Source organism: Macaca thibetana, chromosome 7 (assembly GCF_024542745.1).
Source record: "Macaca thibetana thibetana isolate TM-01 chromosome 7, ASM2454274v1, whole genome shotgun sequence".
In the NCBI taxonomy this organism is placed as follows: Eukaryota; Metazoa; Chordata; class Mammalia; order Primates; family Cercopithecidae; genus Macaca; species Macaca thibetana.
The window spans coordinates 72,216,043-72,229,467 of NC_065584.1; the positions used below are offsets into that span (position 1 = coordinate 72,216,043).

The 13,425-nt window shown below is 34.7% G+C and overlaps 2 protein-coding genes across 11 annotated transcripts in view; both read left to right on the forward strand.

The window, feature by feature from the left end:
- RALGAPA1 (Ral GTPase activating protein catalytic subunit alpha 1) overlaps positions 1 to 13,425 on the forward strand; it is a 277,367-nt gene that overhangs the window by 237,619 nt on the left and 26,323 nt on the right. For all 10 annotated transcript variants that reach the window (XM_050798088.1, XM_050798091.1, XM_050798093.1 and 7 more), the window contains 2 exons: positions 4,473 to 4,631; positions 7,519 to 7,646. In XM_050798088.1, the coding sequence (XP_050654045.1) occupies positions 4,473 to 4,631; positions 7,519 to 7,646 (287 nt within the window). The remainder of the gene's footprint in view (positions 1 to 4,472; positions 4,632 to 7,518; positions 7,647 to 13,425) is intronic.
- Positions 1 to 13,425, forward strand: part of NFKBIA (NFKB inhibitor alpha) — a 327,260-nt gene that overhangs the window by 152,557 nt on the left and 161,278 nt on the right. The gene's annotated exons all lie outside the window — the stretch shown is intronic.

The window sequence follows — 13,425 nt, forward strand, 5'->3', positions numbered from 1 at the left end:
CTGTAGCAATGGGTAAACATCTGATTTTCACAAAAGAACACGGAACAGGCCATAGACTATAGAAATTAACCAACATTCATGAGCTTCATGTCAGTGCCTGGCAAAATAGGATTATTAAACAGATGGTTTGTGAGCACTTAGATAATGAAGTGTAGTGATCACTAGGAGCCACCATGAGTTCACCATAACAAATCACATCAAAATAACTTAATTTGTTTTAATAGGATTACTAGATTAGGGAAAACCATAGACTGCAATAAAGCATTTAACTAAGTTGCTTGTTGTGGACAAGTTGAAGAAATGTGGTCTTCATAACAGTTTTGTAAGTATATTCATGAATGATTGTATAATCATATTCATAGCACATAAATTAATTATTTAACAAGAAGCAATATAGGGAGGTGGTTACAGTATAGGTTCTGGAACCAGCCTGCCTGGGTTTGAATCCTGGCTCTGCCACTTACTATTTGTGACCTTAGGTGAGTTACTTCATCCTTTTAAGCTTCAATTCCTCACCTGTAAAAATAGGGATAATAGTATTGTTGTGGAAATTTAATGAATTGTCACAAACAGTAAGGACTTAATAAATACCTTTAATAAATATAGGATGTGGATTTTTTTAACCAGGAGGAAAGCCTATAATGACTTGCTATAAGGCTCTTAACCAAGCCTGTCCCTTTTGACATTTTTGTCCAAAATGTAAATGAAGACACTGGAATTTGAACTTAAGGATAGCCCAAATCTGGCAGAGTGCCAGCACATGAATAGCAGAGTCAGGTTAACAATAGACCTTCATAGGCTTAAAGATAATCTGAACCTGGCAAGGGAAAATTATGAAATCCCTTCTTTAGTTCTAGCAGTCAGTTGTACCTGCTTAAAAGAACTTCGTAAGAAAAAGACTTAGAAGCTTGAATTGACTACAAGTTCCATTTAAGCCATCACTTTTAAAATGCAGAAAGTAATTTATTGAACAGACCAAAGGAAGAAACAGCCCCATTGTGGGTTTGCTGTATTATCCAGAGTGTGTGTTGATACTGTATTCTATTCCATACACAAGTTTAATAGAAACATTAGTAAACTGAAACTGTAACCCAAGATAATGAATATGTTTGTTAAGAGGAGCTAAGAAGAATGCTTTTAACCTGGAAAAGGAAAGGTGAGATGTATATTAGACTGATCTTCAGATAACGGAAAAGATAATATATAGAATACAGATTGGATTTATTTGGTAAGACTCATTTTGAAAGAGCTAGCATCTGGAAGACAGTTTGACAGTTTTTAGCTTAGTATTAACATGTTCTAATGATTGTAGCTCTTTAAAAATGAAATGGGGGCCAGACACGGTGGCTCACACCTGTAATCCCAGCACTTTGGGAGGCTGAGGCCAGCGGATCACCTGAGGTCAGGAGTTCAAGACCAGCCTGGCCAACATGGCAAAACCCCGTCTCTACTAAAAATAAAAAATTAGCTGGGCATGGTGGTAGGTGCCTGTAATCCCAGCTACTTGGGAAGCTGAGGCAAGAGAATCGCTTGAACCCAGGAGGCAGAGGTTGCAGTGTGCCGAGATCGCACCATTGCACTCCAGCCTGGGCAACAAGAGTGAACTCCATCTCAAAATAAATAAATAAGAAATGGGTTGATTTGTGAATTCATAAAATCCCCAACCTTAGAAGTATTCAAGCAGAGGCATGGTGTCTACTTATCAGGCATATGGTGGCACAGCTTCTGTATTAGGTGGGAAATTAGAACTTTAAGGTCTCTTCCAGTATTAACATTCTAGTGTATTTGAGGACTTCACTTGTACACACGTTGAATTTCATTTAGCTGCTTTGTCTTCTTCAATTAATAATAGTCATCTGTAGCCTATGTTATATACCTTGAGTTCCAAAATGACTTCAGTAGCAGTTGAAAGAAAGTTAGAAGAGTAGTTTGGTTGCCAATCATTTTAACAGACCTATCCCATGTACAGAAGTCTTCTACTCTATTTCAGAAATGAATTAGCATCTGGGTCAATAAACATATAAGTAGCAACTTCTTTGGTGGTTTTGGAGTATAGCAGAACCTACTGGTTATCCATAGGACACAATCTTTTTTTTCTTTCTTTGAGATGGAGTCTAACTGTGTCGCACAGGCTGGAGTGCAGTGGCATGATCTCAGCTCTCTGCAACTTCTACCTCCCAGTTTCAAGGAATCCTCCCTCCTCAGCCTCCTGAGTAGCTGGGATTACAGGTGTGTGCCACCACACCTGTCTAATTTTTGTATTTTTAGTAGAGACGGGGTTTCACTTGTTGGCCAGGCTGGTCTCAAAACTCTTGACCTCAGGTAATTCGCCTGCCTCGGCCTCCCGGAGGGCTCAGATTGCAAGTGTGAGCCACCACACCCTGCCCCATAGGACACAATCTTGTAAGTCCATAGAGATAGGAATACATAAAATCAATATTAAATAATATATTAAGTATGTCAAACATACATATGCCTGAAATTTCTATTAATGCTTAACCATTAAAAATTGATTCTTTCAGTAGTCTTTCAAAAATTCCCAAGTCACATAGCAATGATTAGCAATTTCTCAATTTGTATCTAATTACTATATAATAGATTTTAAAGATATAAAAACATGCCTCATTATAACAGCCTAAAATAATTACTTTTTTTAGCATTTGAATGTAAATGATAAGGGATTTCATGAAGCTTTTCCCTTAAAATGTTTGAACATATTTAGAATGACTTTGTTATGTACATAGTTCTATGCCAGAAATCTTCATTACAAGAGCTTGGCAAAAATATGTTGCTCTTTTCCATTAAACTTATTTAACAGACTTTTAATATCATACAGAAGATATTTGAACAAGCTTCAGTTATAAAAGTACGCTTGCCCTTTTTTTCTCGTTTCTTTAGATAAGTGGGCACTAGAAATTGTAGATAGTTTTGGCAAGAGTTCAAGGGTTAATGTAGCAGATAAATAAAAGGAATTTTCTGTAAATTGAGACCTGCATTATTTCAGTTGTCTTGTCTTTCCTTACCTAACTCATTTAATTTTAAAAAGTAAATACCTAAATTCTTCCTGACAGTGTGCTCAGCTTTTACTATCGTTTATGACTTCAATTATACTTGATATCACTTAGAACAATCTGCCATTTGGAAATCTCAGTATAGCCTGGAGCTTAGTATTAGATCTGGCTGCTATTGTAACATGTACAGCATATGACATTAATGTATCAAAATTAGATTGGATCATCCCTCCTGGTTAAATTTATTTCACATTTCTTTTGTATTCAGTTAACATAAACCTATTAGGGAAGCTGACACATGGGGATGGCTGTATAGGAAGGATATTTTTAAAGTATTTTGATTAAAAAATGAAATTATGAAGCCATGGCTTTTCTGAGTTGTGTAATCTTTTTTGCTTTTTAAAAATGTCACAAAGCCCAAGTCTCACACTTTTATATTATTCAACTTGTGTATGTATATAAGGATTAAGGAGTGACAGAAGAGAGGCTTTCACTAATTGGACTTAACTCCTCTCTTTGTTTAAGTCATATTTTAAGTTCTTTTTCCTACCCTATGTTCATCCTTAAGCCAAAATAAATGACATATTTCTGAAATAGAAATTGCCCATATGTTAGATGATAGCGTAAATATTGATGACAGTTATCCCAGGTTTACTCTTCTAAACCTTTCCACCTGCCGTGTGTCTAGTTATCTGAAACTAATGGAAATCCCATGTAAGATCTGCACTAAAAGTCAACTCAAATGCTCACAGTGGCAGAATCAATAAATGCAATAGTATAATGAAATTTTATAATAAAATGCATTATTCTATAGCATTCTCTCTGAAGAAAACTCAAGACTAAAGGGCATTAAGTTCATTTTTTTAATACCTTATCAGAAATCCAACTTCTGAATGTTTTATGTTTTTACAGTTTTAATTATCATAATGTTAACTCTCTCTGAATGCCAGAAACACCTTTGTAAGCAAGCACCACAAACATTTAAATAACATCTTGAGGGTCTAACAATTCTCAAGACATCTATTTGGAAGAATATTTGAGTTTCATAGGCAAAGAAAACCTGGAAATAAATTTGTTAAACCAAATATAATCAATTTTCTCGTACTCAATTGGGGATTATCCAATTTATGAGTTATTTACTTCTTTTTTTAAAACAATCTTTTAAAAGATCTGTTAGTGGAGAATTGGTGCAGTTGCTGGTTAAGGAGAGTATTTGGGCTATATGTGAATCTTTTTAAATCTAAGTTATCTGTTTCCCATTGATTATTGACAATTGAAATTGTCTGGTCTTCTGCAGTGTCTCCTAATGTTTTTGAATGTTTGTGTTTCATATGTAAAACTGATCAAGCGCAATTTAACAATTTTTTAATTTCGTTTTTCCCCTTTTTATGTTGTATGTGACTGTAGGACTATACTCAAAGAGCTTTTAAAGCAGTATAAATTATTTTCTTGTTTTTCCAGTTGAGACATTTGGGAAATGATGAAGTGCACATTGTTTGGTCAGAGCATACTAGAGACTACAGGAGAGGAATTATTCCCACAGAATTTGGTGATGTCCTTATTGTAATATATCCAATGAAAAATCACATGTTCAGTATTCAGATAATGAAAAAACCAGAGGTAAGAACTCCTTATCTTCCATTTTAATAATAGATTTTGGTTCTATAGGGGTTCATTGGTTTTTTTCCATATTACAGAATAAAATTTGGAGTAGGCATCAAGTTGCGAAAGTGAGGGTAAATGTAACATAGACCTTGGTAGCTACATGGATTGCCTAAGCCTGGTTCAGAAGGAGCTAAAACAGAATAAATAGCAAGAAACTGTGTTCAAATGGGGGATTTGGCTAGGTAGTGCCAGAGTGAAAGTTCCTTTGTACCAAGCTCAAAAAGGACTTACCTTTTATTAAGAGAACAATTACAGTTTCCTGAAAAACACAGCAAGAAGTAACATTTCCTTTAGAATAGGAATATTTGATTCCTATATTTTTAGTTGTTACATCTTATTAAGATTACATCATTATTAGTCGTGTCAATAAATGAGGATTCTACAAATTGAAAAAAATAAGCCAAATGGTTCAGTCACCTATCCTATAGTTGGATGTCTTATATATACACCATAAAATTCAAACACACTATTGCAGAAATATTTTCTTCAAGGATAATAAAAATTTGGTAGTATTTTTGGTGTGTTCCTTCCCTTTTTTAAACTGAATTCTTCAGTTTCTAGAAAACCTGCATTTGACAATTGATTATGAATCTTCAGAATTCCTTGAATTGTATTGTTTCTCATGTATGAATTTCTTATGTATGAATTTAGGTTTCTTCAGGGTTCACCTAAACCAGAGGTCAGCAGACTGTGGCCCATAGCCTGGTTTCATACAACCCACAAGCTAAGAATGTTTCGGTTTTGGTTTTGGGGTTTTCTACATTTTTAAAGAGACGTTTTTTATTGTTGTTGTTGGTTTTGTTTTGGCTTTTGGTTTTTTTGAGATAGAGTCTTGCTCTCGCTCTGTTGCCCAGGCTGGAGTGCAGTAGCGCAATCTCAGCTCACTGCAACCTCCGCCTCCTGGGTTCAGGCAGTTCCCTGTCTCAGCCTCCAGAGTAGCTGCTACTACAGGTGCCTGCCCCCATACCCAGCTAATTTTTCTATTTTTAGTAGAGACAGGTTTTCACCATCTTGGTCAGGCTGGTCTCGAACTCTCTACCTCAGGTGATCAGGCCTCCCAAAGTGTTGGGATTACAGGCGTGAGCCACCGCACCCAGCCTTAAAGAGTTAAAAAAAAAAAAAAAAAAAATTGAAGAATATACAACAGAGAGAACATGTGACCACAAAATCTAAAATATTTACCATCTTATCCAGAGCTTATGTCCTTGCCTTCAGCTGCCATTTATGCCAACCTTATTCAAACAGAATTTCTAAGTTTTGAAACCGTGAGTCACCTCACAAAAATAACATTTAATTATCAAAACATAGATTTTTTTCTAGTAAACTATGTAATAAGAATTTTATTTGTTTTTTTCTTGTAAATTTGTTTGAGTTCTTTGTAGGTTCTGGATATTAGCCCTTTGTCAGATGAGTAGATTGCAAAAATTTTCTCCCATTCTGTAGGTTGCCTGTTCACTCTGATGGTAGTTTCTTTTGCTGTGCAGAAGCTCTTTAGTTTAATGAGATCCCATTTGTCAATTTTGGCTTTTGCTGCCGTTGCTTTTGGTGTTTTAGACATGAAGTCTTTGCCCATGCCTATAACAACCCCATCAAAAAGTGGGCAAAGGATATGAACAGACATTTCTCAAAAGAAGACATTCATACAGCCAACAGACACATGAAAAAATGCTCATCATCACTGGCCATCAGAGAAATGCAAATCAAAACCCCAATGAGATACCATCTCACACCAGTTAGAATGGCGATCATTAAAAAGTCAGGAAACAACAGGTGCTGGAGAGGATGTGGAGAAATAGGAACACTTTTACACTGTTGGTGGGATTGTAAACTAGTTCAACCATTATGGAAAACAGTATGGCGATTCCTCAAGGATCTAGAACTAGATGTACCATATGACCCAGCCATCCCATTACTGGGTATATACCCAAAGGATTATAAATTATGCTGCTATAAAGACACATGCACACGTATGTTTATTGCAGCACTATTCACAATAGCAAAGACTTGGAATCAACCCAAATGTCCATCAGTGACAGATTGGATTAAGAAAATGTGGCACATATACACCATGGAATACTATGCAGCCATAAAAAAAGGATGAGTTTGTGTCCTTTGTAGGGACATGGATGCAGCTGGAAACCATCATTCTTAGCAAACTATCACAAGAACAGAAAACCAAACACCGCATGTTCTCACTCATAGGTGGGAACTGAACAATGAGATCACTTGGACTCGGGAAGGGGAACATCACACACCGGGGCCTATCATGGGGAGTGGGGAGGGGGGAGGGATTGCATTGGGAGTTATACCTGATGTAAATGACGAGTTGATGGGTGCTGACGAGTTGATGGGTGCAGCACAGCAACATGGCACAAGTATACATATGTAACAAACCTGCACGTTATGCACATGTACCCTAGAACTTAAAGTATAATAATAATAAATAAATTTAAAAAAAAAAAAAAAAGAATTTTAGGTTCTGTAGTAAAGCTAGTGTCACACAAAAATAATGAAGAACTAACTTCTAGGCTATAGTGTTGACTTTTTGTATACAACTGAAACTAGCAAAATTTGAAAATTGGCTAAGTGTGTAAATTATTTACTCAGTTACATGAAGAATATAGTTCTTTTGAATAGACACCCTATAAACCTTTGGCACTTTTTGTTTATTGTCCTAGTATGAGTGACGCATCACAGAAAAGAATTGAATTCAAATAGTATTTTTACTGAAGGAAGAACTAAAGCAGCAGCAAAAATACTTTTGGATACAAAGTGTCTTAATTGCTCTTATTTACAATCTGTCTAATTTGAATATAAAATTATGTTCTGATTTCTCAATCAGGTTCCCTTCTTTGGTCCCCTTTTTGATGGTGCTATTGTGAATGGAAAGGTTCTACCCATTATGGTTAGAGCAACAGCTATAAATGCAAGCCGTGCTCTGAAATCGCTGATTCCATTGTATCAAAACTTGTATCCTTTTTTTAACGTAATGGTTTCTACTCTAATGTATGTCTACTCACAAAGGAAAATATTTCTTACGTATTGTTAAAGCCTTTTATTTTCTAGGTTTTTTTAATTATTAATTTTTGTAGAAATGGAGTATCATTATGTTGCCCTGGCTTGTCTCAAACTCCTGGGCTCAAGTGATTGTCCCACCTCAGTCGGCCTCCTAAAGTGCTGGGATTACAGGTGTAAACCACTGCACCCAGCCTGATTCTCTATTTATTGATGTATAGATGGTGGAGTTCCTCCCCAATGTTGGAGCATTTATGATATTTGAATGATATATTTTCTTTCACATGCCTTTTTTTTTTTTTTTTTTTTTTTTTTTTTTTTTGAGATGGAGTGTCACTTTTGTCACCCAGGCTGGAGTGCAATGGTGAGATCTTGGCTCACTGCAACCTCCGACTCCGAGGTTCAAGCAATTCTTCTGCGTCAGCTTCCCAAGTAGCTGGGATTACAGGTGTCCACCACCATGCCCAGCTAGTTTTTGTATTTTTAGTAGAGACGGGTTTTCACCGTGTTGGCCATGCTGGTCTCGAACTCCTGACCTCAGGTGATCCGCCCGCCTCGGCCTCCCAAAATGCTGGGATTACAGACCTGAGCCACTGTGCCCAGCCCTCTTACATACTTTTAATCAGTACTAATCTTTTGGTTAATTAGAGTCTCATTATGTGTCAGGTACTCTACTACTCTGGAGTTGCAGAAATAATCAAAACAGTCTTTGCAAATAATTCAATCTAGTTGGGGAAACATACTATGTTCAGCATACATGTTTTAATAGAGATATGGGCAGGTATTCCAGAAGTATAGTAACAAGGGGTCTCTCACCTGGATGGGGTGGTATTGTCAGGAAACACTTCTGAAAAAGTGAGGATTGTAGCAATTTTGAAGGACAAATAAGAGTTAATCAGGTGGATGAGCCTAAGAGCCTTCCTTCCAAGCAGAGGGAACAACATAATCAGAGACATGGAGGTATGAGAAGATGTGGAATATTTAAGAGCATAACTTCCAGAGCCATATTGCCTAAACTCAAATGCTGGCCATGCTTTCTTAGCTGTGTAGCCTTGGGAAAATTATTTAACCTTTTTGAGCCTGAGTTTTCTTGTCTATAAAATGAGAATGATAAGAATATCTAGCTCATGGTGTTATGACAACTAATGAGTCAATATGTGTAAAGCTCTTAAAATAGTGCCTGGCACACAACATACACAAAGTTTTAAATTTTAAATTGTTTTCTGATATTCCTTTCTAAAATGAATTATTTATGTTTTTCATATGCTTTTTTTATATGATTTAAGACATTTTATTTTTATAATAAACTGTAAATGATAAGCTTTAAAGGAAGGTTTTTAAAAATATCTTATGTTCCAGTCCACATGAAATAGATTTATTATCTTAATAGTCTACCATGTACATTTTCTTCTTTTGATGAAAATTGACTTAAGCAATCTGATTACTCTGTAATTTCTCATGTATTCTGACACAGTGAAATGGAATTGCAGGTGGATCATGGTATGTTACACTGATGAAGCTTAATGACATTTCTGTGGTACTTCTTTTTCATAGCATTTATATCTTCACTTACTTTAAATTGAAAACTCGTATTTGAAGTAGTCATTTTAGTGAAACGATAAGGACTAAAATGGACCTTGAATTGTTAACAAAAGTATAATTTGGAGACATCCACTAAATAGAGATTTATCAATTGAAAAAAATTTCAGTAGGCAAGTTCAGTGAGTAGTATGGACATAGCGAGTTTATTTCTAAGTCATGTGTCTTTGACTACACAGTCTATTGATTGTTTCTGAAGATTATTTTGAAGACTATATTGTCTGTTGATTGTTTGAAGCATCAGGAGGAACTATTCAAGAAGACCCTTGAGTTTTTGTGAACCCTGCTGAGCTCAGCCAGCAATCAGTTTCATTTCCTTTACCTTTGGGGCCTGGAATCTTGAGTCTTTTCACCAGATGTGAACAAACTATGATTCATGAAACCCATACTCACAGCTTACCATTTATAAGGTCCACACATACCATGTGCCTTTTTTAGGAATTACAGGATCATTCCCTAGATACAGTATCTTTTTCCTTTAAACAAAACAAGGTGCTTACTGACAAATTCTTACTTTCCTAATCTACTTTTTCTAAATTTTTATTATTCTGATTTTTATGTCATTGTAATACAGGTTGGATATCCCTTCTCTGAAATTCTTGAGACCAGAAGTGTTTCAGATTTCAGATTTTTTTGGATTTTGGAAAATTTCATTATACTTACAAATTAATTGAACCTCTCTGATCTGAATACCTGAAATCTGAAATCCTCCAATGAATGCTTCCTTTGAGTGTCATGTCAGAGCTCAAAAGTTTCAGATTTTGGAGCATTTTAGATTTCAGATTTTCAGCTTAGGGATACTCAACCTATACTTCCATAAAAGCTTTGTAGTTTTAATCTGTTTACTGGAGTATACTTTTCAGTTTGTTGTCTCTTGAATATCTCTAGAACAGTAGCTAATCTTATGTGGAATATACAGGTTATTACCCATAAACTTTATCCACTTTGTTAGCTTCATCAAGGATGTTTACTCTCTGACTTTTGCCTCTTTCACAATTCACTGTATCCTAATGTCCATTCTGAGAGTTAGTGTCCTCTGTCATTTCATTAAAGGTGCAATTGAAAGTGGAGTGCAGAGGTAGATATGGAAGAGTTTGCACTTTCTTGTGTAAATAAATGTCTTAGGTCTTTTTGGAAAGTGGTGAGATCGATTAGATTGTAATGCAAAACTATTTGCCTCTTATGTCATAAAATAGGAACTCAACTTATTGAACAAGCACAGACTTTCTGACCTGAGGTACAACAACATTTAAGATGCACTCCTTACCAAGTAGTTTTAAAATGCAAACTGAAGAGTTTTGGGAATATGGCTTAATTTTTTTTCTACATCCCAGTTCATAGTCTTCTATTTCAGACTTCATATTACACTAGAGGTATATAAAATCTGGCTTTGCAGTTAGAAAGCATTAATTTTTAACTCAAGCTCTGCCTTGTGATCTTGGCCAAGTCACGGAATCTCTGAACCTCACTTTCTTCAACTGTAAAAAAGATGCTAATAACCATCTCAGAATTGTTGTGAAGATTAAATGAGTTAATGAACTCGGATGTACTTAGTAAATGTAATCATAAGTTACATTATTTTGTGCAATGATTAATCCTGTTATGTGTAAAGATTACAGTCAATATAAAACAAGTCTACCCAACACCAAGGAATTGCCTAATTGGGTTTTTATGTTTGGTTGATTGGTAGGTTGACTGATTGGGTTGGATTTTTCAGGCCTACTTCATCATGTTTTTAATAGCCAGTCTTGCTGAGATGTAATAGATACCACATTGGAGAAAATTGACGAAAATAGTAAACATGAATACTTTATTTAAACACAAAATCTGAAGTTTTCTACCAGCAAAATTACTTCTGGGACACAGAGTAAATACATTAAATCAGGTAGATCAAAAAATTTTTCTTGACTTGGAATCTTGAGTTTAGAAACTACAGGAAGTTGTTTTCCCATACTACCTGGGTGTAGTATATATACCTAGTGTGGTATGTATATGCATGCAGCAAAGGCTAGTAGTATCTCTACTTAATACATACTTACATATATATATTATAAATATATATGTATATTATGTACAAAGTTCTATATTCTAAATGTTGGGGGGAAATTACTTCATACAGGTGGATGATTTGATTTTCAAATGAACATTTATAAATAAACAACTAGACATTTGTATTTTAAGATATTGAAATGCAGGTACATCTGTCTTAATTTTAAATACTTGTTTCAGAAACATAATGTATTAAATTTTAAGATGTACATTTTTGAAATATCAGATTAAGTTATTAAGGAAAAAATGAAGCATTCTAAAATTGGTCAACAATTTAGTTAACATAAATTACAACAGAAATTGCGATACAAGTAGGCTTTGGAAACCAGCAGTTAATCCTTTACTCCTCATAAAAGAAATGAAGGGATTAAAAAAAAAAATCAACTTGATTATATTTGGGTAATTGTACTGCTGTGTCAGTTATTTTATGCCCAATAAAAGTACCCACTAAGATTCCACAGCATAAATTGTGCTATTTATGATCATTAAATACAGTTTAAATGTTATCCTAGGAATATCTTCTGTAACCATGAATCTAATGTTGTTCACTAAATGGGGCAATATTGATTGTCATATGCTACCCAAATCGATCATGCCGGCAGCCAGAATTACAGTAATCTGTCCATATTGATGACTGTCTTTCAAGCTGAAACCTCTCCTTCACTTCATTTGTTTCTTACATTACTTGTACTGGAAAAGCATTTTCTTACAACCTTGATTTTGTCGGCTAGGTACTTTTTTTTTCAGGCGGGGGAGGGGTCTGGAGCTTAATTTGTTAGTTTGATCATGCAATTAGAATTGAAATGCAACACTGGGGAGGAAAACTAAGCAGATTCTGTGTGACCATTGGACCAGAGAAGTATTTCAGCTTTAATTCTAGCCATCATTTATTAGCTACCTATTGAAAGAGTGTTCATGGTTTTTTGTTTCTGTTTTTTGCAGTGGGAATCATAATCCCAAATTATTAATTTCATGACCTCAGCCATCATAGATTCTATTCTTAAATAAAAATTTTAAAGCAATTATTTCTTTTGATCCTAAAGACATTTTGACTATGACTTCTGAATATACAAATGTTAAATATGATACTTTTAGGTAAATACTGTTTCTTTTTTTAAGTGAGATTTATTATACATAGAAATTTGCAGAATTTGCAATATATAATCATGTTGTAGTAGTGAGGGTTCTCAGAGAAACAGAACCAATAGGATATATATATAAAGGGCGAGAAAAGAGATTTGTTTTAAGGAATTTGTTCAGGTAGTTGTGGGGGCTGTCAAGTTCAAAATCTGTAGGAGACTCAGGGAAGAGTTGATGTTGCAGTCTGAGTCTGAAGGCAGAATTCTGTCCTTCCTCAGGGGACCGCCCACCTGCATTATAGAGGGTAATCTGCTTTACCCAAAGTCTACTGATTTAAATGGTAATCAAATCTAAAATATAACTATAACAGTATAAATATAACAGTATTATACAGTAATTATGAGTATAATATTTGTTATATTAATATTATAAAATATAACAGTAACATCTAGACTGATGTTTGACCAAAAACTAGGTCCCATGACCCAGCCAAGTTTACATAAAATTAACCAACATATCCTGTTTTTCTTTTCTTTTTATCCTTATTACAAATTATAATTTGAGAAAAGTACATAAATCATAAACGTACTAGGTAATGAATTATTACAGTTTAACTATCAACAAGTCAAGAAATAAAATTGTAATTTTTCTTCCTTCAAAAATATTTATTGATCACTTACACAGTTAGTAAAGATTTTGAGAGGGATAAAAGACAAATCAGATAGTAATCCTATCCTCACAAGCTTTTAATTTAACAAGGAGAGAATAATATATACATTACTAATTATAATAGAAGATTAAATGAAAGTTTCCTGGTAAGGTTATAGATAAAATGCTATAAAAGTTCCAAGGAAGAAGAAATTACTTTGGAGTAAGATCAGGAAACAATGTTTAGAAAATCTGGGCCTCAAAAGGTGGGGTTTGAGTAGATGAAATGCAACATGTCTGTTATAATTCTTGTTATTTATAGTCTTAAGGCTTTGTATGTATGCATATATGTATATTA